The 26,480-nt window shown below is 42.7% G+C and overlaps 1 protein-coding gene and 1 pseudogene across 2 annotated transcripts; both read left to right on the top strand.

The window, feature by feature from the left end:
* The first annotated feature begins 890 nt into the window (after window positions 1-890).
* On the top strand, window positions 891-7,718 carry LOC145858673 (N-lysine methyltransferase SMYD2-like; annotated as a pseudogene).
* Window positions 7,719-16,928: 9,210 nt separating this feature from the next.
* LOC106603387 (uncharacterized) lies at window positions 16,929-23,526 on the top strand. Of its 2 annotated transcripts, none has more exons than XM_014197044.3 (4): window positions 16,929-17,094; window positions 19,334-19,454; window positions 19,770-19,883; window positions 21,993-23,526. In XM_014197044.3, exons 2-4 carry the CDS (start codon window positions 19,355-19,357, stop codon window positions 22,760-22,762), a joined length of 984 nt encoding a protein of 327 aa, XP_014052519.1. In that variant the 5' UTR covers window positions 16,929-17,094; window positions 19,334-19,354; the 3' UTR covers window positions 22,763-23,526. The 2 variants fall into 2 exon arrangements, with proteins under 2 accessions (XP_014052519.1, XP_014052578.1); XM_014197103.3 differs by having other exon boundaries at window positions 19,314-19,454.
* Window positions 23,527-26,480: the final 2,954 nt, after the last annotated feature.

Genomic DNA, 26,480 nt, shown 5'->3' with positions numbered 1-26,480 from the left:
ATAGATCTGAAATGATTCGCTCTTTAAACATTTCATCTAGCCTATCAGTGGGTACGTTTTGTCACTTTTGCTTTGTTATACCACAATCTTTGAGTTTTACATTAATTCTAGTCTGGCAACAGGTTCTCTGGGTTTAAATAAAATGAGGTTTCCTAGGGTCTCAGATGTAGATAAATCCTAAAAATCATGTTCAATGGAGACTCACCGTTGAAAGTGTTTTTACAGGCCTGCTACACTGGACAGTATTGTAGCAGGGCATTAGAGGCTCTTACTTAAACCCGGCTATGGTGTAGGTCCCTCAGGGTTGGGCTGAATTCGAAATGAAGGCAGTCAATTCAGGAGGTAATCACAAATTACTATTACTATATTAATTGTGGGGGGGAAAAATGCATTTTCAATACTTAATAATAAACTGAAAAGTAGAAGCTATTTATTTTAAAAAAAAAAATTGTTTTATTCAAATCATTTCCTTAATTGACTGCTTTTAATTTGAATTGGGGCCACACCTGGTGACCAGGTTGTGAAATAACTGGTTCTATTTCCAAGGATTCGTTGCGCAGCTCATGCCCAAGAACACTTGGCAGTGTGTTTTCTGCTAATGCCAACAACAGCAAAAACGTTAAACTGGATTTACATGACTCCTGCAGGAACATCTTTGCGGTTAGCGAGCGCAAAACCCAGTAATAACGGCTGCGCCTGTCGTTCAGCAGTAACTTCAAAACACCGATACCACTCGATCCTTGTTGGAAATGTTTTGAGGTGGGCCTCCCGAGTGGCGCAGCGGTCTCATGCCCCGTGTACATTCATTCCCGGGCTGTGCCACAACCGGCCGTGGCCGGGAGTCCCATAGGACTCTAGCGACTCCTTGTGGCGGGCCGGATGCCTGCGGGATGAGCCGGTCGCCAGTTGAACGGGGTTTCCTCCGACACATTGGTGCGGCTGGCTTCCGGGTTAAACTGAGTGTGAGCGCAGTTAGGTGGATCATGTTTCGGAGGACGCATATGACTTCGCCTCTCCCAATCCGTTGGGTAGTTGCAGTGATGAGACAGGATCGAAAAAGGGGGTAAAATACAAAAAAATAAGTAAATATGCTTTGAGGTGTGGGTTTTTCCGTCTACGTGACTAGTCCATCAAATTGCTTCAATGGGACAATGCATACTCCAACGTACAACTTTAACATATCGTCTGTCCAGAAGATGGAAGCAGAGGACTCTATAATAAAAAGATAAAGAACAAACTGTGACCACCAGAGTTTCCGCACTTCTGATCTCCTCCAATGGGTTTCGAGAAGGACGCGAGAAGTCAATGAATACAATTGAGATTCTCCCACTGACCCACGTCCAAGTTAATTCATACTATTGTAACGACCCTGGGTTTATTAGCGCAGATATCGACTGTGCCGCATGAGCAGGATTTTACGGCACAGTCGATAGATAGCGCGCTGTACTTCGGGCAAGAAGGTCGAGGGTTCGAGGCCTGCTCCCTGCTGTTTCATTACACTATCTTTTGGCCACACGATGGTGGTATAAGATTGTAAATGGTTTAATTTTATTTTATGTTGTCTGAACGGAAGGTTGCAAAATTCCCTCTACCTTTCCCAGATCTGATTGAAAGATTGCGGATTTCCTTCTTACTCACTCCCGATTTCAAAATATTTATCAAATTTGTATTTCTGGAAAAACCTTGGAAATGTTTGGGTATGTTAAAGTTTAACCATATGACGCTAGGCTAGCTAGTTTATGATAGCCTTTCCGTTTGGTATTGGTGAGAGAGGAGGCATTCGTGTCAGTGTGCATCCAAAACCAGCCAGCAAACTAACCTTGTTTAGCCGCTGACAGACATACAAGTAACACTGCAAACGAGGTCCTTGGTTAATTACGAACCGCCAGCTAGTCTGATAATTGTGTTTTTGCCAGAGGACTCAAACGTTGCCTAACTCTCTGGCTTGCAAACGTCATTTCAAGACTGATATAGCTAGTCTTGCAACAAGCAAGCAGCAATATAAAAGTAGCATAACTAGCTAGGTCAACAGACCACGGCATTATTAAAGATGAATGGCATATGTATGAAGATAGAGGTTCGCTAGCCCGGGGTAGGGCAGGGGACTGGGGGCTGTGGGAGACCTAGTATTTGTCTGTCCTGCCTATTCCTTCGTGCTGCTGACAGTAAACGAGAGAGGTGCCCACTGAATACTTGCTTCACCAGGTATTCAACTCTCAGAACATGACTGCGTTGGGTTGTAGAATATAAATCACATCCAAGTTATATTTGTGGTTCTATCCAGCTACCTGACCAACCTCATTGTGCATGAAAGTGATATTTCTCTCACTGTGTGTCACTTGATGAAGGGCTGGTTGTATATTTTTCTTAAGGAATTAGCAAACCATAATAACATTGTAGCAATCATTTTTTACATCCTTCAAGGCATTGTGACTGGAAGTGGACGCCACACTCCATGTGGGTTCAGCATGTCTTTCAGAAACTGACAGCACAGTTTAATCAGATCAGGTCCATTCAGTATCTGGCTCTGCTTGTTGTTCAATAATGAATGAAGTTGCTTTGACACAACCACACACACACACACACACACACACACACACACACACACACACACATTGCATCAACTTGAGGTGCTGTTCCAGTGACTACTGATCTAGGATCTGTTTTCCCTTTTTAGATCATAATGAATATGATTAAATGTACAGGGTTGACCTGGTCAGCACTCATAGTCTGAGAAGTTTTATGAGACTGCTAGGAGAGGAGAGGAGACTACTACTACAGACCAGCTAGGAGAGGAGAGGAGACTACTACTAGAGACCAGCTAGGAGAGGAGACTACTACTAGAGACCAGCTAGGAGAGGAGACTACTACTAGAGAACAGCTAGGAGAGGAGACTACTACTAGAGACCAGCTAGGAGAGGAGACTACTACTAGAGACCAGCTAGGAGAGGAGACTACTACTAGAGACCAGCTAGGAGAGGAGACTACTACTAGAGACCAGCTAGGAGAGGAGACTACTACTAGAGACCAGCTAGGAGAGGAGACTACTACTAGAGAACAGCTAGGAGAGGAGACTACTACTAGAGAACAGCTAGGAGAGGAGACTACTACTAGAGACCAGCTAGGAGAGGAGAGGAGACTACTACTAGAGACCAGCTAGGAGAGGAGACTACTACTAGAGACCAGCTAGGAGAGGAGACTACTACTAGAGAACAGCTAGGAGAGGAGACTACTACTAGAGAACAGCTAGGAGAGGAGACTACTACTAGAGAACAGCTAGAAGAGGAGACTACTACTAGAGAACAGCTAGGAGAGGAGACTACTACTAGAGAACAGCTAGGAGAGGAGACTACTACTAGAGACCAGCTAGGAGAGGAGACTACTACTAGAGACCAGCTAGGAGAGGAGACTACTACTAGAGACCAGCTAGGAGAGGAGACTACTACTAGAGAACAGCTAGGAGAGGAGACTACTACTAGAGACCAGCTAGGAGAGGAGAGGAGACTACTACTAGAGACCAGCTAGGAGAGGAGACTACTACTAGAGACCAGCTAGGAGAGGAGACTACTACTAGAGACCAGCTAGGAGAGGAGAGGAGACTACTACTAGAGACCAGCTAGGAGAGGAGAGGAGACTACTACTAGAGAACAGCTAGGAGAGGAGACTACTACTAGAGAACAGCTAGGAGAGGAGACTACTACTAGAGAACAGCTAGGAGAGGAGACTACTACTAGAGACCAGCTAGGAGAGGAGACTACTACTAGAGACCAGCTAGGAGAGGAGACTGCTACTAGAGACCAGCTAGGAGAGGAGACTACTACTAGAGAACAGCTAGGAGAGGAGAGGAGACTACTACTAGAGACCAGCTAGGAGAGGAGAGGAGACTACTACTAGAGACCAGCTAGGAGAGGAGACTACTACTAGAGAACAGCTAGGAGAGGAGACTACTACTAGAGACCAGCTAGGAGAGGAGAGGAGACTACTACTAGAGACCAGCTAGGAGAGGAGACTACTACTAGAGACCAGCTAGGAGAGGAGACTACTACTAGAGACCAGCTAGGAGAGGAGACTACTACTAGAGAACAGCTAGGAGAGGAGACTACTACTAGAGACCAGCTAGGAGAGGAGACTACTGACTAGAGACTACTAGCTAGGAGAGGAGACTACTAGCTAGAGACCAGCTAGGAGAGGAGACTACTACTAGAGACCAGCTAGGAGAGGAGACTACTACTAGAGACCAGCTAGGAGAGGAGACTACTACTAGAGAACAGCTAGGAGAGGAGACTACTACTAGAGACCAGCTAGGAGAGGAGACTACTACTAGAGAACAGCTAGGAGAGGAGACTACTACTAGAGAACAGCTAGGAGAGGAGAGGAGACTACTACTAGAGATCAGCTAGGAGAGGAGACTACTACTACAGACCAGCTAGGAGAGGAGAGGAGACTACTACTAGAGAACAGCTAGGAGAGGAGACTACTACTAGAGAACAGCTAGGGGAGGAGAGGAGACTACTACTAGAGACCAGCTAGGAGAGGAGACTACTACTAGAGAACAGCTAGGAGAGGAGACTACTACTAGAGACCAGCTAGGAGAGGAGACTACTACTAGAGAACAGCTAGGAGAGGAGACTACTACTAGAGAACAGCTAGGAGAGGAGAGGAGACTACTACTAGAGAACAGCTAGGAGAGGAGACTACTACTAGAGACCAGCTAGGAGAGGAGACTACTACTAGAGACCAGCTAGGAGAGGAGACTACTACTAGAGACCAGCTAGGAGAGGAGACTACTACTAGAGACCAGCTAGGAGAGGAGACTACTACTAGAGAACAGCTAGGAGAGGAGACTACTACTAGAGACCAGCTAGGAGAGGAGAGGAGACTACTACTAGAGAACAGCTAGGAGAGGAGACTACTACTAGAGAACAGCTAGAAGAGGAGACTACTACTAGAGAACAGCTAGGAGAGGAGACTACTACTAGAGAACAGCTAGGAGAGGAGACTACTACTAGAGAACAGCTAGGAGAGGAGACTACTACTAGAGACCAGCTAGGAGAGGAGACTACTACTAGAGACCAGCTAGGAGAGGAGACTACTACTAGAGAACAGCTAGGAGAGGAGACTACTACTAGAGACCAGCTAGGAGAGGAGACTACTACTAGAGACCAGCTAGGAGAGGAGACTACTACTAGAGACCAGCTAGGAGAGGAGACTACTACTAGAGAACAGCTAGGAGAGGAGACTACTACTAGAGACCAGCTAGGAGAGGAGAGGAGACTACTACTAGAGAACAGCTAGGAGAGGAGACTACTACTAGAGACCAGCTAGGAGAGGAGACTACTACTAGAGAACAGCTAGGAGAGGAGACTACTACTAGAGAACAGCTAGGAGAGGAGACTACTACTAGAGACCAGCTAGGAGAGGAGACTACTACTAGAGACCAGCTAGGAGAGGAGACTACTACTAGAGAACATCTAGGAGAGGAGACTACTAGAGACCAGCTAGGAGAGGAGACTACTACTAGAGACCAGCTAGGAGAGGAGAGGAGACTACTACTAGAGACCAGCTAGGAGAGGAGAGGAGACTACTACTAGAGACCAGCTAGGAGAGGAGACTACTACTAGAGACCAGCTAGGAGAGGAGACTACTAGAGACCAGCTAGGAGAGGAGACTACTAGAGACCAGCTAGGAGAGGAGACTACTACTAGAGACCAGCTAGGAGAGGAGAGGAGACTACTACTAGAGACCAGCTAGGAGAGGAGAGGAGACTACTACTAGAGACCAGCTAGGAGAGGAGACTACTACTAGAGACCAGCTAGGAGAGGAGACTACTAGAGACCAGCTAGGAGAGGAGACTACTACTAGAGACCAGCTAGGAGAGGAGAGGAGACTACTACTAGAGACCAGCTAGGAGAGGAGAGGAGACTACTACTAGAGAACAGCTAGGAGAGGAGAGGAGACTACTACTAGAGACCAGCTAGGAGAGGAGACTACTACTAGAGTCCACTCCCCCAGTGTAACTCTGCACCCCTTCCCCAGTGTAACTCTGCACCACTCTAGTCGAACCACTGGGTTAGACCAGTGAGCTAGTGGAACCACTGGGTTAGACCAGTGAGCTATTGGAACCACTGGGTTAGACCAGTGAGCTAGAGGAACCACTGGGTTAGACTAGTGAGCTAGAGGAACCACTGGGTTAGACCAGTGGGCTATTGGAACCACTGGGTTAGAGCAGTGAGCTAGTGGAACCACTGGGTTAGACCAGTGAGCTAGCGGAACCACTGGGTTAGAGCAGTGAGCTAGTGGAACCACTGGGTTAGACCAGTGAGCTAGTGGAACCACTGGGTTAGACCAGTGAGCTAGTGGAACCACTGGGTTAGACCAGTGAGCTAGAGGAACCACTGGGTTAGACTAGTGAGCTAGAGGAACCACTGGGTTAGACCAGTGGGCTATTGGAACCACTGGGTTAGACCAGTGAGCTAGTGGAACCACTGGGTTAGACCAGTGAGCTAGTGGAACCACTGGGTTAGACCAGTGGGCTATTGGAACCACTGGGTTAGACCAGTGAGCTAGCGGAACCACTGGGTTAGACCAGTGAGCTAGCGGAACCACTGGGTTAGAACAGTGGGCTATTGGAACCACTGGGTTAGACCAGTGAGCTAGTGGAACCACTGGGTTAGACCAGTGAGCTAGTGGAACCACTGGGTTAGACCAGTGAGCTAGAGGAACCACTGGGTTAGACCAGTGGGCTATTGGAACCACTGGGTTAGAGCAGTGAGCTAGCGGAACCACTGGGTTAGACCAGTGAGCTAGCGGAACCACTGGGTTAGACCAGTGAGCTAGCGGAACCACTGGGTTAGACCAGTGGGCTAGCGGAACCACTGGGTTAGACCAGTGGGCTAGCGGAACCACTGGGTTAGACCAGTGAGCTAGCGGAACCACTGGGTTAGACCAGTGGGCTAGCGGAACCACTGGGTTAGACCAGTGGGCTAGCGGAACCACTGGGTTAGACCAGTGAGCTAGCGGAACCACTGGGTTAGACCAGTGAGCTAGCGGAACCACTGGGTTAGACCAGTAGTTGTCAAACATCTCCTTGGGAACTCCCAGCCTGTGGACTTATTGTGTTCTGTGTCCATGAGTAAAACATATCTCTAAAATATTCTGTCTCTTTACACAAACAATAAAAGGGGGATTGGCCTATGCACAAGTTGGAGTGTACAGCCATGTGTTCCTATGGGGAGAACTGATGTCCCTCAGAGACCGTCAGACTGGTGGCCAGGATCATCATGAAACAGGTCAGTCGTTGTGTGTGTGTGTGTGTGTGTGTGTGTGTGTGTGTGTGTGTGTGTGTGTGTGTGTGTGTGTACAGTGCATTTGGAAAGTATTCAGACCCCTTGACTTTTTCCACATTTTGTTACAATGGAGTCCACTTGTGGTAAATTCAATTGATTGGACATGATTTGGAAAGGCACACACCTGTCTATATAAGGTCCCACAGTTGACAGTGCATGTCAGTGCAAAAACCAAGCCATGAGGTCGAAGGAATTGTCCTTAGAGCTCCGAGACAGGATTGTGTCGAGGAACAGATCTGGGGAAGGGTACCAATAAATTTCTGCAGCATTGAAGGTCCCCAAGAACACAGTAGCCTCCATCATTCTTAAATGGAAGAAGTTTGCAACCACCAAGAAACTTCCTAGAGCTGGCTGCCCAGCCAAACTGAGCAATCGGGGGAGAAGGGCCGTGGTCAGGGAGGTGACCAAGAACCCGATGGTCACTCTGACAGAGCTCCAGAGTTCCTCTATGGAGATTGGAGAACCTTCAAGAAAAAGTTAGGAGATATCTAATCAATGGAAGATGGAATTAAAATTATGGAATTAAAAGTTAGAGAAGATAGTCTAAGTAGGCTCGTACTTGATATTCTGAATGGAGTTATTGTTGTCTGTAGGATGAGGAAGCTCATGATCTGCAGCCTTAATTAGCCTAGCAAGCTAACGTTATCTATCTTAACTAGCTTCTCCTAGTTTGATGCAGTCAAAGGGGCCTGCTAGAGCCTCTCTCTCTCTCGCGCTTTATCACCTCCGGTTAATGAAGTAGCTTAAAAAAAACACAACTGATTGGCTCAAACTCATTAAGAAGGAAAGAAATTCCACAAATTAACTTTTAAGAAGGCTCACCTGTTAATTGAAATGCATTCCAGGTGACTACCTCATGAAGCTGGTTGAGAGAATGCCAAGAGTGTGCAAAGCTGTCATAAAGGGTAAAGGGTGGCTATGTGAAGAATCTCAAATATAAAATATTTGATTTGTTTAACAATTTTTTGGTTACTACATGATTCCATATGTGTTATTTCATAGTTGTGATGTCTTCACTTTTATTCTACAATGTAGAAAATAGTAAAAAATAAAGAAAACCCCTTGAATGAGGTGTTCTAAAACTTTTGACCGGTACTGTCTGTCCCCCCTTTCACATTCACTCACTGTCACTTTCTCTACCTCCTCCTCTCTTTCACACACCTTCTCAGTCTCCCCGTCAAATCCAAGTTTACAATATACAGCGGTTCTTAATTGTACAATGAAATGCTGACTAGCCAATGTAAAGTTAATAAAGTTAAGTGATTCCTTAACAGTGTAAAGTAGAACAGCAAAGAAATCAATAGACAAGAAGCACAAGGATCGGTAAAAAAAAGACAAGCCAATGAAATGGATATGAAAGATCACAAGCAGACTAATGTTTTGGCTGGATACAGTGTGGGAGGTTTGATTGACAGCAGGGGCGTGTGGTGCGCTGTAGAAATGTTACGTATTCTATTCCTGTGCTGTAGGTGACATGTCGTGTCTTGTGTCCAGTGACACTCAGCAACCTACCTTATGAATGGACCTTCAATAGCTTCTGCCCTTTTACCCACAAATCACTTCTGATCACTTCTGCACTGCCAATGTTATGAACATTAGTCCATAGCCAAATTCTGTTTCTCCCAACAGGGACTATTGGGGGAAGGGGCTAGGGACTATTAGAGGGGAAGGATACAAAAAAAAAGCAGTGGAACTTGGCTTCCAGGTCAACATTTGAATTTGAGGGTCTTGTTTTTTTTGTTTTTTTTTAACGAGGCCTTGGTCAAGCTGTGTTGTGTTGAGTCCTTTACTCTACAGCACCCCCTAGTGACCTGCTGGAGATCTGCGAGTTGAGCCAGGAGAAGATGAGCTCTGTATTTGCAGACACTAACGTGTACATGCTTCACATGATGTACCAGGCCATGGGAATCTGTCTGTACATGCAGGACTGGGACGGAGCCATGAGCTACGGAGAGAAGATCATACAACCATACAGGTAACAAATGCAATACAACATAACAGTGGAGGCCACTGAGGGGAGGACGGCTCATCATAATGACTGGAATGGAGTATAATGGCTGGAATGGAATGGTGTCAAACACATGAAAACCATTCGTGTCTGATGCCGTTCCATTGACTCCATTCCAGTCATTATGATGAGCCGTCCTCCCCTCAACAGCCTCCACTGCAACATACCTTTTCTTACTAGTACTGACTTTGCTTATAGCGACTTTTATTGAGGAACATTTGTACTTTTAATAGGGCTGTGATATGTGGTTGTCATAGATACCTTAGAGTCTCTCCGGTCCTCTCATGGAGGAAGGACCAACTGTAGCATTGCTAACAATAGTTAGCATCCTCTTTTACTCCAAGGGCTCCCTCCCAACCACAGAACTAGAGTCAGATCCCTCTGGGTATAAACATCAGTTCAATGTCTTTTGATTTAAAGTAGTAATTGAGTTTACCTAACTTGAAATCAACAAAAGTGTGAACTGTGTTTGAATAAGTTTGGGGGGTGGAAACGTTCCAGAATTCCTTTTTGTTGTTGACTTTTTGCAAATCCAATCCGCTTTCCACGTCGTTGATTCAGCATCATCACATTGAATGTTTTTGTTAAAACAATGTTGATTTTTTATTATTATTATTTTTTTATTAGTTTGTGCCCAGTGGGATAACCGTAACCCCAACCATTATGGAAATATACCTGACCCTAGAACAGCGGTTAGGGACAATGTGATGCTTCCCCCTCAGGCCTCCATTGTGGTGTCCGGTAAATGTTGTTTCAATGTTAGTTTGTGTGTTGGACATCAGGACACAATATTTCTCTATCGGGGGGGGGGGGGACTACCCAAATAAATAACCTGAGAATGTTGTCATGTTTTTTTTTTAATGTTTATTTACTGGGGTTGACAAACTTTACATGTGAAATAACTCATTTTATTCCGTTTGATCATCTTATGATGATCCTCAGATGAACCAAAAGAAGGCAGGAGCTTACTGGGGGAAATGGAAGAACTGGTTTAGTTCCCACCCAACTACACTGAACAAAAATAAAACGCAACATATAACAATTTCAAAGATTTTGCTGAGGTACAGTTCATATAAGGAAATCAGTCAATTTAAATAAATTCATTAGGCTCTAATCTATGGATTTCACATGACTGGGAATACAGATATGCATCTGTTGGTCACAGATACCTTAAGAAAAAAAAAAAGTAGGGCCGTGGATCAGAAAACCAGTCAGTATCTGGTGTGACCACCATTTGCCTCATGCAGCGCGACACATCTCCTTTACATAGAGTTGATCAGGCTGTTGATTGTTGCCTGTGGAATGTTGTCCCGCTCCTCTTCAATGGCTGTGAGAAGTTTCTGGATATTGTCAGGAACTGGAACACACCGCCATACACGTAGATCCAGAGCATCCCAAACATGCTCAATCGGTGACCACGCAGCCCATGGAAGAACAAGGACATTTTCAGTTTCCAGAAATTGTGTACCGATCCTTACAACATGGCGGCTGTGCATTATCATGTTGAAACATGAGGTGATGGATCTCGTCACAGTATCTCTGTGCATTCAAATTGCCATCAATAAAATGCAATTGTGTTCATTGTCAGTAGATTATGCCTGCCCAATCAGTGGAGGCTCCTCAGAGGAGGACTTTCCTCAGTGAATTTCATAAAAATTGTGAAACATTAGTTATTTTTAGATAAAACAAAAAAATGGATTCACGACACCAAATAATTGATTAAACACTGTTTTGCAATGAAGGTCTAGCACCATGGTGTAGCCAGAGGACAGCTAGCTTCCGTCCTCCTCTGGGTACATTGACTTAAATACAAAACTTAGGAGGCTCATGGTTCTCACCATTCCATAGACTTGCACAGCAATTACAATAACTTCCGGAGGACATCCTCCAGAGCTCTTGCAGCATGAACTGACATGTTGTCCACCCATTCAAAGGATCAGAGAATGAATCTAGTACTGAAAGCCTAAGATACAGCTAGCAAGCACTGCAGTGCATAAAATGTAGTGAGTAGTTGACTCGAGAGAGAAAGACAATTGTTTTGAATAAGTTAAAAAAAATGAGGCGAAAGAGGAAGAGCTAGCTATATTTAGTATTTTTTTCCACTTTCACTTAGCTAGCGAATGCAGCTAGCTAGTTTAGCCTACTCAAACACCCGGATCAAACAGAGAAGGATGCTATATTAGCTAGCTGGCTATGAATATCCAAACACTGGAACTCTTCCAAGAAAACGTTTCTTAAATGGAAGCAAATGGAGCGAAACTGGGATAAACATAACAGCCCCAGACCATTAGTCATCCTGCCCAAAACTTTACAGTTGGCACTGTGCATTTGGGCATTTGGGCGTGTTCTCCTGGCATCCACCAAACCCAGATTCGTCCATCGGACTGCCAGATGGTGAAGCGTGATTCATCACTGCAGAGAAAACGTTTCCACTGCTCCGGAGTCCAACGGTGGGGAGCTTTACACCACTCCAACCAACATTTGGCATTGCGCATGGTGATCTTAAGCTTGTGTGCGGCTGCTCGGCCATGGAAACCCAATTCATGAAGCTCCCGACGAACAGTTCTTGTGCTGACATTGCTTCCAGATGCAGTTTGGAACTCGGTAGTGAGTTGCATCCGAGGACAGACGATTTTTACGAGCTACACACTTCATTCAGTGGTCCCATTTTGTGAGCTTGTGTGGCCTACCACTTCCCGGCTGAGCCGTTGTTGCTCCTAGACGTTTTCACTTCACAATAACAGCACTTACAGTTGACCGGGGCAGCTCTAGCAGGGCAGAAATTTGACGATATGACTTGTTGGAAAGGTGGCATCCTATGCCGGTGCCACAATGAAAGTCACTGAGCTCTTAAGTAAGGCCATTCTACTGCCAATGTTTGTCTATGGAGATTGCATGGCTATGTGCTCGATTTTATACACCTGTCAGGAACGTGTGTGGCTGAAATAGCCAAATCCACAAATTTGAAGGGGTGTCCACATACATTTGTATATGTAGTGTACCTGAATTTGTCCAATAGAAACTCTCGTTTGCAACTGTTGGACTAATGATTACACCCTAGATCAGCTAGATGCAGGCAATAGTGTGCAAGAAAGGTATTGCATATGTCACTGTCTGTCATCTCAAATCTTTATCTCGACCTGTGTTCACCTTCATTGTAAACTTTCATTCATAGGCTAGGTTTTTCTTTTACCTCTTTTTCTCCCCCAATTTCGTGGTATCCAATTGGTAGTTACACGACGCTGCAACTCCCGTACGGACTCGGGAGAGGCGAAGGTCGAGAGCCGTGCGTCCACCGAAACACAACCCAACCAAGCCACACTGCTTCTTAACACAATGCCCACTTAAACCCGGAAGCCAGCCGCACCAATGGGTCGGAGGAAACACTAGCGGCATCATAGTTTGCCCTCCTTAGGCAGTTAGCCTAGCTGCATCAGTTTGCCCTCCTTAGGCAGTTAGCCTAGCTGCATCAGTTTGCCCTCCTTAGGCAGTTAGCCTAGCTGCATCAGTTTGCCCTCCTTAGGCAGTTAGCCTAGCGGCATCATAGTTTGCCCTCCTTAGGCAGCTAGCCTAGCGGCATCAGTTTGCCCTCCTTAGGCAGCTAGCCTAGCGGCATCAGTTTGCCCTCCTTAGGCACTTAGCCTAGCTGCATCACAGTTTGCCCTCCTTAGGCAGTTAGCCTAGCTGCATCACAGTTTGCCCTCCTTAGGCAGTTAGTCTAGCAGCATCATAGTTTGCCCTTCTTAGGCAGCTAGCCTAGCGGCATCAGTTTGCCCTCCTTAGGCTTTTAGCCTAGCTGCATCATAATTTGCATCCCTTGAGTAAGTAAAGCATCCATTAGTACTAATACATAATTTTTACTACATGATGTTCCATCTTCAGTTATTAATATTTGTATAGTAGTGTGGTAGTACAGTATTTTCAAGCATTAACAAGTTAGTGTCTTGAACGTATGAATTTGTACATTTCTTGTCGATATTTGCTGATATTTATTTTAATGTGTTTCTTTACCTGCAGAGACAGTGTATCTAATAAACACCTGTGTTGCCAGCTTCACTCCCATGTTTGTGAAGGGTGACAAATGAATGTGTTTGTCCATCAGCTTTGGTACCATCCTGATTGGGTGCCTTTTGTCCATCTTGTAAAACAACACCAGGATTTCATCTCTGATTTGGTGAATTAAAAGGAATGACATTAGTCCATTTTTATAGTAATTTTAAAATTTTTTCAATTTAATTGTAATTATATAATCTTTGAATCTACATTCGTCCCATGTCTCTTGAAGAGTTATTCCACTCTAATTTGACGTAGTGAGGAACAACAAAGATGAAGGGGATCAGTGTGGTCTTCAACTGTGATGCAGTGGGCCCCGTCAGTGTGGTCTTCAACTGTGATGCAGTGGGCCCCGTCAGTGTGGTCTTCAACTGTGATGCAGTGGGCCCCGTCAGTGTGGTCTTCAACTGTGATGCAGTGGGCCCCGTCAGTGTGGTCTTCAACTGTGATGCAGTGGGCCCCGTCAGTGTGGTCTTCAACTGTGATGCAGTGGGCCCCGTCAGTGTGGTCTTCAACTGTGATGCAGTGGGCCCCGTCAGTGTGGTCTTCAACTGTGATGCAGTGGGCCCCGTCAGTGTGGTCTTCAACTGTGATGCAGTGGGCCCCGTCAGTGTGGTCTTCAACTGTGATGCAGTGAGAGGAGCGTGACATAGACTCCAGAAGGCAGCCTTTCTTGCTACTCCTGTGACCAGTACCCAAAGGAGGACCTTACATTCTTACTGATCGTGTCCTGCTATAGTTAGTGTATATGATGGACTCCATCCCTGTAGACAGCAGACTTTTGGGGTCTACGTCACACTCCTTCGCTTCAATCAAAACCGACACATTCCTCTCTGTGAGACACCACCATAACAACCATCGCCTGATTAGCAACACCCCCAATAACAGAGAACATATAGAATGAAGACCCACACTTTATCCTGTCCTATGAAACAGAATAAAGACCCACACTTTATCCTATGAAACATTAGAATAAAGACCCACACCTTATCCATAAAGACCCACACTTTATCCTGTCCTACGAAACATCACAATAATGACCCACACTTTATCCTGTCCTATGAAACAGAATAAAGACCCACACTTTATCCTGTCCTATGAAACATCAGAATAAAGACCCACACTTTATCCTATGAAACATCAGAATAAAGACCCACACTTTATCCTATGAAACAGAATAAAGACCCACACTTTATCCTGTCCTATGAAACATCAGAATAAAGACCCACACTTTGTCCTGTCCTATGAAACAGAATAAAGACCCACACTTTATCCTATGAAACATGTTCAGTTGCTGCCCTCTGAAACCTGATGTGTTGAAGCTCTGCTCTAATGCTACACCTGGTGTATATCTTTCTGTTTAGTTCCATTATCCTATTGAGGGGATACATGCACAATGTAATCAAATGCTCTACTTTCATGGTTTTGATATGTTCTATATTTTTCACCATGTTAAACAGGCAATTAATACATCTACAACCTTTTGAGTTTGGTCTATTTTCTGAAGATGCATATAATTTATAGTAGACTATATTTTGTGGTATTCTGACTTTATCCGATCATAGGGCAACAGAACACAAGTAGTCTCCTATACAATGTTTTACAGACATCTACCATCATTTATTAAGAGTTACAGCTCGATAAATTACCTTGAAATGACCCAGCGTCACAAATGATTGGCTTCTATTGATTGTGCAGCACATACCCTTGGATGTATTATGGCTGGACACATTGGTAAACTAACGTTAACTAGCCATGCTGCTTCATGCCAGATGTGTTAAACCCAGCTATAGATTTGTTTCATTGCTGGTAGCTAGCATGTTTGATACATCATGCTAGTGGTCATCCCGTGTGGCTCAGTTGGTAGAGTTGTTTGCAACGCCAGGGTTGTGGGTTCGATTCCCACGGGGGACCAGTACGGAGAAGAAAAAAATCTATGAAATATATGCATTCGCTACTGTAAGTCGCTCTGGATAAGAGCGTCTGCTAAATGACGTAAATGTCATTGCTTTGGTGATTGATTGCATGGGTAGTCATGGATACAGCCCACTACTGATAACGACGTGTACCTCACCATGCCTTAATTACTCCAAATGCATCGTCTCATTCCTCCGGACAGTATTGCAGCACATAGCCTCCTCATCTTTGTAATAATAGCAGTCGTTATCAGTATCTTTGACAACAAACACATGAGATTCCAGCTCAACAATTTCATAATCAAGGGGGAAATTAGCTTTGCATAATCATTCGTTATATAGCTTCTCCTGCCCCTAAACAAAATAACAAGACAACATTTTACAGTAAACAAGGTATTTATTGATGACATATGTTTCTTATCGTGAAAAAAAATTGATTCACAGAAGGAGTACTCGTAGTGGGAAAACTTGCAAAGAAATCAACTTGTAGCTATTTAAACCAAGTACGTTTTTTTGTGAGTTGTGAATTAGCCAGCCAGCTAGATATCTACTTGGGACAAGCTAGTTAGCTACCGTCAAAAAGAAGATGAAGACCATTTTTCCCTTACTGAATAACGTTCATTAGGAAAACACCCACTATCTAGTGCACTCGTCCTAAATAAAGTTATATTCATAAACAACTAGGTAAGTCTGCCAAATGTTGTGCACTCTGTTACAGATTTTAGTTTTGGAAACAGAAAATTGTATGGAGATCAAATGTTTCATTGATGAGAAAATGAGTTGAATATCGGCCAAAATCCATCTCGTTCAATTTTCTCCCACTGCTGGCCACTGGCCTTCCTCTCACTACCAAATATGCCAACCGGATGCTTCACATTTATACACCCAGTTAATTATCTGTCTCATTGTTCTATCTGTGGTACAATGGTAGAACAATCTAGGTGATGAGTTCATCTCTTAAATCAACATCTAGCAAGATTGAGTCGGTTTACCTTGATTCACAGAACAGTAGCTCGGTTTCCATCCAATTGGAGACAGATTTTCATGAGAATATTCTAAAATCCCCAAAACTATATGCTAATTTTCCCTCCAGAGATGTGTTTCTATCAAATTGACTCGTTGCAGATAAAAGGCTGCGTGTGTTGACGTAGTGCACATGCCTTTTGCAGTTACATTTCCATGTACCGAATAAAAATACTCCAATAAATTTGGCACATTTTCAACTCAAATTATGGTTTCGAACATCTTTGATGGACAGGCTAATAATCTTTGTTCATTTAGAGAACTTGATGGTCAGAAATGCTAAACTATGGCTATTTTATGTGTGTGTGTCAGTGGAGGCTGGTGGGATGAGCTATAGGAGGACGGGCTCATTGTAATGGCTGGAATGGAATAAATGGAAGGGTATCAAAAACACATCAAACAGATGGAAACCACGTTTGACTCCGTTCCATTTATATTGCCCATTCTGGTGTGTGTGTTGTTGTTTGGTTTGCGAATGAGTAGAATTCAATATTGCACAATTATTATATCACGCATGTGATTCACACTCCCGCACAACAGGTGGCGGACGTCTACATTTGTGTAGCTTGACAACAGGCCTAGTCTGTCGAAGAAGAAAATGCGGAAGTTGACATTGCGTTTGTTTTGAATCTTTTTTTTTTTGGAAGCGATGTCAAGGCATAAATAACACTACTCATCAAACAATGAACAAATAACTTCACAAAAAGAATTTATGATTTCGCTTTAGCTACCAAAACAAGGCTTTCAGGTAAGAATCCCCCCTCATTTGAAGGGGTCTGTTGGAAAGGCAAATGGCCAGGCATAGCCTAGCTAGCCTAGCGGTAGCTAATGATACTCAACTCTTAACTAGCTAAAGTAAACAATGCCACAACATACTTTTTGTAGCTCACAAGTAAGTAAAATATGTAGCTAGGTAACTAGCTAAATCAAATATTTTGTAGTTAAACCAGCGAAATCTATTGGCTAAAACATAACCCATTCATATTGACGCTAACTACCTTTAGCGCCTATTGACGATAGTATCTTCTCAGTAACCGCGTTTCCATCCACTGTTTTTAATATAAAGTCGTAGTGTATAAAAGAAAATCACAAACGCTACAGCTGTTATCGAAACTGAACGTTTCGGTACAATTTTATAAATGGCAATAGATAATTAGTTCGTTCGACATGGTGGGGTTTATTTTTGTGTCAGTAAAATGTAATTATGTGGGAAGTATCATATCAGAGTGAACTTTGAGTCAGGTGATGACGTGTGGGTCCTACCACTAGATCCGCAGACCATCCAGTTTATTAGGCTACAAATTAAATCAATGATGATGAATTTCACAGGGTGGTGGAAGTACACGGTATGAGCTTGATGCACCTTTCCAATAAACGTCAAGGGTCTTATTCTGGTGACACGGTATTTTGATGGTTTACTGCCTTTTGACAACAATAAAAAATATTTCTGCTCTTATCCATAATAAACTCATGTAGACAACAAAAAAAAAAAATATATATATATATATATATATATACTTTCGGCTGCCACTGTGTTAAAACCCATACGGTAAGTAAGTGTATATTTTGCATTTGTGAAATTATTTTGATGTGATATGAAAGTAGAGGGCCTTGTGTTTCTAAAACCGTACCGCAATTGGGAATTTATTCAAGTTTAGATGGAGTATTTGGCTGTTTTGGCTGCCAGTGCCATTTCGCCTCTAAAGAGAGCATGTAAGGTCATTGGACTATGAAGGTGTCCGCATACAGGTTCAGTTTGCTCCTAGCAGAACTCGGCTCAGAGAAGCGATCGTCTGCTCACATACTCTCTAATGACCTTTGCTTGAAAAACTTGAAAAAAGCGGCAATATTACTGTTTGTCCCTGTTGAGCCACCGTAGCAACAGCATAGCCAGAAACACTTCCTCAAAATAGTCTTAATTAATCAACGATAAATCAAGGAATCTGTCATTAATTCTGACAGCTTTGCCGAAAAGGTATTAGTCACGCAATTTTACATCTACCTAAGATGTTTTGTGCAGTATTTCTCAAGTGAAAAAAATTGCATGGAAACTAGTCCTCTCTCCTTGAATGACAACCAACACTTAATTTTCCCACTCCTACTAGGAGTGGTACTGTTGACCAATCACTGACAAAGGGGTGTATCCTTCAGCTACTGAACTTTGACTTGCCTCAACAACAAACAAACAAAATGTGTGGGCACGAACAGCCAAAGACCAAAACGAACAACAACATCACCGAATGTTGTAGTAATATATCATTTGACATTTACATTTGAGTCATTTAGCAGACGCTCTTATCCAGAGCGACTTACAGTAGTGAATGCACACATTTCATACATTTTTTTTGTTAGTTTTATTGTACTGGCCCCCCCGTGGGAATCGAACCCACACCATGCTGGCGTTGCAAACACCATGCTCTACCAACTGAGCCACAGGGAAGACTGGACTGGATATATGTGCCAATTGTTTCACCTGGGAAGCATACAGCTTAAAGAGTAAAGTCAGGCTCCTTTAGTCCATTACTGGGCTAGATAAAAACCCAAATAGCTAACGTTAGCCAGCTACATGCACCTTACAATTTTAGACTTTATTTAGTAGCTTAGCCAGCCCGGGATAGGGAACTATGTTTCCGTAGCAACAATTGAATACATCGGAAAATAAGGGATTTATTTTTTTAAGCAAGGGACAGTTTAAAGTTGTATTGGTCGTATGTATAGGATACACATGGTATACACCATACAAGGCTTGCTTGCTTGTAGGTTCCTTCTGGACAATGTAACAAGAAATAAATAATTAAAGATCAGAATAACAACATAAACGGCTCAGTAGAATAGAATAAACATTTTAGCATCAGCATAATACAGGAAGACACAATTTATAGTACAGTTTTTTACACATGTTTTGGGGAAGGGGGGATTGGGGGGGAGAAGCCATCAAATTACATAACAGTCCTGCATTTCATGCAGACTTTTTTTTGATTTTACAGGTTGTGTGCATCACAGGAGAGATGGCATCAGTGAAAGACAGCAGTCAAACACTCCTGCTCAATGTCATCACGAAAGATAAAGAGGAGGAAGTGAAGATTTGGGAATGTGATGATTACCCAGGTAGGAGAGCAGGTTTTCTAGTCCGAGAGCAACAGTGTCTGCTGGTTTTCATACTTAACTTTTAGTCGGACAGATTGATTACATTATTATTTTTAAGACACAATCCTATTTTTCATTTGCTGTTGTGGCTTGAGCACGGCAGATGAAAAGACATACTTGGGTTATTTAGTTGTTTGCCTGCCACTTTATGACATGATTTTTGTATATATATATATATATTTTTTTATCCCTGCAAGTTGACTAGTTTCAATACTATAGTTTTGATGGTATGTATATTGCAGCTTTTGACATGGTCTTCTGTTCACATTCACACAGAAGAGAGTCCAGAGATGGCGTCAGTGAAGACGGCAGACAGCAGTCAAACACTGGGGCTGAATGTCATCATTAACAAAGAGGAGAAGGAAGACATTGGTGAATCTGTTGATCATGGTAAAAGCAGGTTTTAAAGTAGTATTTTTAGGCCTGTCAGAGTATTAAGAAAATTTAAAAAAAGAGTTGATTCATCTCCGTTTAAAGGCGCTCACCAGTGGTAGTAGAACTCGTACACATTGTAAATAGAATACATAATTTCAGAACGTGAGCTACCGCTTGCATGTCCATATCAGACTGGGAATACCTTCGTGATTTCCCCCTATCTTCAAGTATGGTCAATGACATTACACCTTATTGACATCTAACTTTCACCAACCAGTTATAATACATAGCCATTAAATACACATTTCTGCAGTGGCAAGTGGAAACATAATTAACCCTGTTACATATGCACGCATGACTAAGTGGCTTTGGATAAAAGCGTCTGCAAAAAATGTCTTATTTTATTTAACTAGGCAAGTCAGTTAAAAACACATTCTTATTTACAATGACGGCCTACCCCGGCAAAACCCGGACAACGCTGGGGTCAATTGTGCGCTGCCCTATGGGACTCCCGATCACGTCCGGTTGTGATACAGCCCGGAATCGAACCAGGGTCTGTAGTGACGCAAATGGCATGTATCATATACTGTGTCATAGTGTCATTATCCTTAAAAAAGAAGAAAAGGGAAATGTAGCATTATAGTTCCAAGCAGAGAAACCTACCATGGATCTCCATGCACTTAAAGCAGAGAAACCTACCATGGATCTCCATGCACTTAAAGCAGAGAAACCTACCATGGATCTCCATGCACTTAAAGCAGAGAAACCTACCATGGATCTCCATGCACTTAAAGCAGAGAAACCTACCATGGATCTCCATGCACTTAAAGCAGAGAAACCTACCATGGATCTCCATGCACTTAAAGCAGAGAAACCTACCATGGATCTCCATGCACTTAAAGCAGAGAAACCTACCATGGATCTCCATACACTTAAAGCAGAGAAACCTACCATGGATCTCCATGCACTTAAAGCAGAGAAACCTACCATGGATCTCCATGCACTTAAAGCAGAGAAACCTACCATGGATCTCCATGCACTTAAAGCAGAGAAACCTACCATGGATCTCCATGCACTTAAAGCAGAGAAACCTACCATGGATCTCCATACACTTAAAGCAGAGAAACCTACCATGGATCTCCATGCACTTAAAGCAGAGAAACCTACCATGGATCTCCATACACTTAAAGCAGAGAAACCTACCATGGATCTCCATACACTTAAAGCAGAGAAACCTACCATGGATCTCCATACACTTAAAGCAGAGAAACCTACCATGGATCTCCATGCACTTTAAGCAGAGAAACCTACCATGGATCTCCATGCACTTTAAGCAGAGAAACCTACCATGGATCTCCATGCACTTTAAGCAGAGAAACCTACCATGGATCTCCATGCACTTTAAGCAGAGAAACCTACCATGGATCTCCATGCACTTAAAGCAGAGAAACCTACCATGGATCTCCATGCACTTAAAGCAGAGAAACTTACCATGGATCTCCATGCACTTAAAGCAGAGAAACCTACCATGGATCTCCATGCACTTTAAGCAGAGAAACCTACCATGGATCTCCATGCACTTAAAGCAGAGAAACCTACCATGGATCTCCATGCACTTAAAGCAGAGAAACCTACCATGGATCTCAATACACTTAAAGCAGAGAAACCTACCATGGATCTCCATACACTTAAAGCAGAGAAACCTAGGTAGCTCCACCATGGATCTCCATACTGGGCAGCAGGTAGCCTAGTGGTTAGAGTGTTTGGCCAGTAACCGAAAGGTTGCTGGATCGAATCCATGAGCTGACAAGGTAAAAAAAATCTGTCGTTCTGCTACTGATGAACAAGGCGATTAACCTGCTGTTCCCAGGTTGGCCGTCATTGTAAATAAGAATTTGTTCTTTACTGACTTACCTAGTTAAATGAAGGATAAATAAAATAAAAAAATAAAGCAGATGAACCTAGGTAGAATAAAATAAAAAGGTACAAATATCTCCATACACTTAAAGCAGAGTTTTCTATATCCATTTTCAGTACTGCTTAATTGGGCACATCTTTTATTTTAATTTGATGCAATGATTGTGTTACACCTGTTCACCTGTTGTTCTGCTGTCATTCACACAGGAAAGACCCCTATCTCCTTTGACCAAGTTGAGACATTGCCTGCTTCAGTCAAGCAACATCGGAAAGTGAGCAAAGCTAAGAGGTCTCACCACTGTCCTCACTGTAAGAAGAGTTTCCCGTTCCTTTCATATCTTGAAAGACACCTACGTAAACATTCCGGAGAGAAGCCTTATTCCTGCTCTGACTGTGGGATGAGTTTCTCTCAACTGAGTGGCTTGAACGTGCACCATCGAACGCACACTGGAGAGAAGCCTCACCGCTGTCCTCACTGTGAGGAGAGTTTCCCATTCCCATCATATCTTGAAAGACACCTACGTAAACATTCTGGAGAGAAGCCTTATTCCTGTTCTGACTGTGGGATGAGTTTCTCTCAACTGAGTGGCTTGAACGTGCACCATCGAACGCACACTGGAGAAAAGCCTCACCACTGTCCTCACTGTGAGAAGAGTTTCCCATTCCCATCATATCTTGAAATACACTTGCGGAAACATTCTGGAGAGAAACCGTACTCCTGCTCTGACTGTGGGAAATGCTTCACAACATCAAGTCATCTAACCTCTCATCGGAGAACTCACACAGGGGAGAAGCCTTACTCCTGCTCTGACTGCGGGAAGAGTTTCCCATTCCCATCATATCTTGAAAGACACCTGCGGAAACATTCTGGAGAGAAGCCTTACTGCTGCTCTGACTGTGGGAAATGCTTCACCACATCAAGTAATCTAACGCTACATCAGAATGCACACAGGGGAGAAGTCTTGGAGCCAATTTGAGTAAAAAAATAATTGGCCCAAGAGAAAAAGAACGGAAATGGGAAAAAAAATAATTGTGAAGTAATGCATGGTGAAACTGAAATGTAAAAAAAAAAAATATGTAAACAAAAAAGTGAATTGTTTGAAAAATATGTATAAATTCAAACACATTGAAAATGATTTTCAAAGCATTCAGTTGATGTTTGCATTCAATCTTAAAGTTGATTTGATCAAATAACTTGTTTTCGCTTTTGTCCTTGCAATGACAATCGTATTCCACCTTCAAATCATCTTTTCTCTCCTCCATGTTTTGGTACTCTTGACATGGAGGTGGGGTTAGTAGGGATGGGCGTGTCCAACGAGCCACAGAGTGGCAGCATTCCTATAGTACACATTCTTATTGTAACCCTCAATAAGCACACCTGATTCAACTAATCATCAAGTCCTCAATTTAAATTGTTTAATTTAACCTTTATTTAACTAGGCAAGTCAGTTAAGAACAAATTCTTATTTACAATGACGGCCTAGGAACAGTGGGTTAACTGCCTTGTTCAGGGGCAGAACGAGAGATTTTTACCTTGTCAGCTCAGGGATTCAATCTTGCAACCTTTTGGTTACTAGTCCAATGCTCTAACCACTAGGCTACCTTGCCTCAATGAGGTGTAGGGCTAGAACAACAATGTGTAGTGTTGGAGGACCAGGGTTGGGAAACACTGTCATGACCAATAGGTTGCTTGCACAATGTCATAAAACAACTTCCTGTTAATAAAGGTAATGGAAATCTGCTTCCTGGCGATCAACTTTGTTTTTAACTGTGGTTACCTGTATTGGCTTGCAATTTCTCTCAAGACCTTCTCCTATTTGTATCGTGTATATGCAGTGCATTCGGAAAGTATTCAGACCCCTTGACTTTTTCCACATTTTGTTACGTTACAACCTTATTCTAAAATTGATGAAATAGTTTTTTACCCTCATCAATCTACACACAGTACCCCATAATGACATTACAATACCCCATAATGACATCACAATACCCCATAATGACATCACAATACCCCATAATGACATCACAATACCCCATAATGACATCACAATACCCCATAATGACAAAGCGAAAACAGATTTTTAGATACTGTGTTTCTTGCGTGTGGTCTGATTTCTACACAGCTGGCCTCCATATCATCCAACTGGAGCTCAGGTCTCCTGTGAGAAGGTATGGTATGCTTGATGTACATCCCTACACCTCCCCCTTGTCTGTTTCTGTGTCTATTATAGAGAACATATTCCTTTCGATGTCTACCACAGAGCTGGGAATAGTCTCTGATAGCTAAGGCCAAGGATGGGAATGGAATAAAAAGGTTGAATGGAAACCTGGTTATAGATGCAGAAAGAATATTAGGACAAAGATATTTTCTCAGAAGATGGAAAATTAGGACAAAGATATTTTCTCAGAAGATGGAACATTAGGACAAAGATAATCTCTAAGATGGAACATTAGGACAAAGATATTTTCTCAGAAGATGGAACATTAGGACAAAGATATTTTCTCAGAAGATGGAACATTAGGACAAAGATAATTTCTCAGAAGATGGAACATTAGGACAAAGATCTTTTCTCAGAAGATGGGAATAAAAAGGCAAAATGTGGACAACACTTAGGAAAGTAAAGCAACTCTGGATCATTCATACTGTGGGTTTCAAAAACTATATAGATATGTCAAAAATGTACTTTTGTATAGTGTTATACAGTTGAAGTCAGAAGTTTACATACACTTAGGTTGGAGTCATTAAAGCTCATTTTTCAACCACTCCACAAATTTCTTGTTAACAAACTATTGATTTCACAAGTTGGTTAGGACATCTACTTTGTGCATGACACAAGTCATTTGTCCAACAATTGTTTACAGACAGATCATTTCACTTATAATTCACTGTATCACAATTCCATTGGGTCAGAAGTTCACATACACTAAGTTGACTGTGCCTTTAAACAGCTTGGAAAATTCCAGAAAATTATGTCATGGCTTTAGAAGCTTCTGATAGGCTAATTGACATCATTTGAGTCAATTGGAGGTGTACCTGTGGATGTATTTCAAGGCCTACCTTCAAACTCAGTGCCTCTTTGCTTGACATCATGGGAAAATCAAAGGAAATCAGCCAATACTTCGGAAATGTTTTTGTAGATCTCCACAAGTCTGGTTCATCCTTGGGAGCAAATACCTGAAGGTACCACGTTCATCTGTACAAACAATAGTACGCAAGTATAAATACCATGGGACCACGCAGCTGTCATACCACTCAGGAAGGAGATGAGTTCTGTCTCCTAGAGATGAACGTACTTTGGTGCGAAAAGTGAAAATGAATCCCAGAACAACAGCAAAGGACATTGTGAAGATGCTGGAGGAAACAGGTACAAAGTATCTATATCCACAGTAATACGAGTACTATATCGACATAACCTGAAAGGCCTCTCAGCAAGGAAGAAGCCACTGCTCCAAAACCAACATAAAAAGCCAGACTACGGTTTGCAACTGCACATGGATCGTACTTTTTGGCGAAATGTCATCTGGTCTGATGAAACAAAAATAGAACTGTTTGGCCATAATGACAATCGTATTGTTTAGAGAAAAAAGGGGACGCTTGCAAGCCAAAGAACACCATCCCAACCGTGAAGAACAGGGGTGGCAGCATCATGTTGTGGGGGTGCTTTGCTGCAGGAGGGACTGGTACATTTCACAAATAGATGGCATCATGAGGTAGGAAAATGATGTGGATATATTGAAGCAGCATCTCAAGACATCAGTCAGGAAGTTAAAGCTTGGTCGCAAATGGGTCTTCCAAATGGACAATGACCCCAAGCATACTTCCAAAGTTGTGGCAAAATGGCTTAAGGACAACAAAGTCAAGGTATTGGAGTGGCCATCACAAAGGCCTGACCTCAATCCTATAGAACATTTGTGGACAGAACTGAAAAAGCGTGTGCGAGCAAGGAGGCCTACAAACCTGACTCAGTTACACCAGCTCTGTCAGGAGAAATGGGCCAAAATTCACCCAACTTATTGTGGGAAGCTTGTGGAAGGCTACCTGAAACATTTGACCCAAGTTAAACAATTTAAAGGTAATGCTACCAAATACAAATTGACTGTATGTAAACTTCTGACCCACTGGGAATGTGATGAAAGAAGTACAAGCTGAAATAAATCATTCTCTCTACTATTATTCTGACATTTCACATTCTTAAAATAAAGTGGTGATTCTAACTGACCTAAGACAGGGAATTTTTACTAGGATTAAATGTCAGGAATTGTGAAAAACTCAGTTTAAATGTATTTGGCTAAGGTGTATATAAACTTCTGACTTCAACTGTATGTAAATAAAGCCTGATATTATTTGAATGATGGGGAAATGATTCAACCGTACTAAGTATCGTAGGAAATTCACATTTGTTGATGTATGCATCTGTTGGTCAACAGATGCCTTAAAAAAAAAAAGTAGGGCATGGATCAGAAAACCAGTCAGTATCTGGTGTGACCATAATTTGCCTCATGCAGCGCGACACATCTCCTTTACATAGAGTTGATCAGGCTGTTGATTGTGGCCTGTGGAATGTTGTCCCACTTCTTCAATGGCTGTGTGAAGTTGTTGGATATTGGCGGAACTGAAACATGCCGTCATACACGTTGATCTTCCCAAATAAAAATGTAGTTCACATTTAAAAATATATATTTTTAAGTTTCTAT

Source organism: Salmo salar, chromosome 01 (genome assembly GCF_965601325.2).
Source record: "Salmo salar chromosome 01, fSalSal1, whole genome shotgun sequence".
In the NCBI taxonomy this organism is placed as follows: Eukaryota; Metazoa; Chordata; class Actinopteri; order Salmoniformes; family Salmonidae; genus Salmo; species Salmo salar.
The sequence above is the reverse complement of the archived record's forward strand: the minus strand, read 5'-3'. Positions and strand labels throughout refer to the sequence as shown.

Bases quoted from the DNA above. Each gene is read 5' to 3' on its own strand.
- LOC106603387 (XM_014197044.3), top strand. From the start codon at position 19,355: ATGGCATCAGTGAAAGACAGCAGTCAAACACTCCTGCTCAATGTCATC. The intron at 19,455-19,769 runs GTAGGAGAGCAG...ACATTCACACAG, and splicing joins GGAATGTGATGATTACCCAG to AAGAGAGTCCAGAGATGGCG. The intron at 19,884-21,992 runs GTAAAAGCAGGT...TCATTCACACAG, and splicing joins TGGTGAATCTGTTGATCATG to GAAAGACCCCTATCTCCTTT.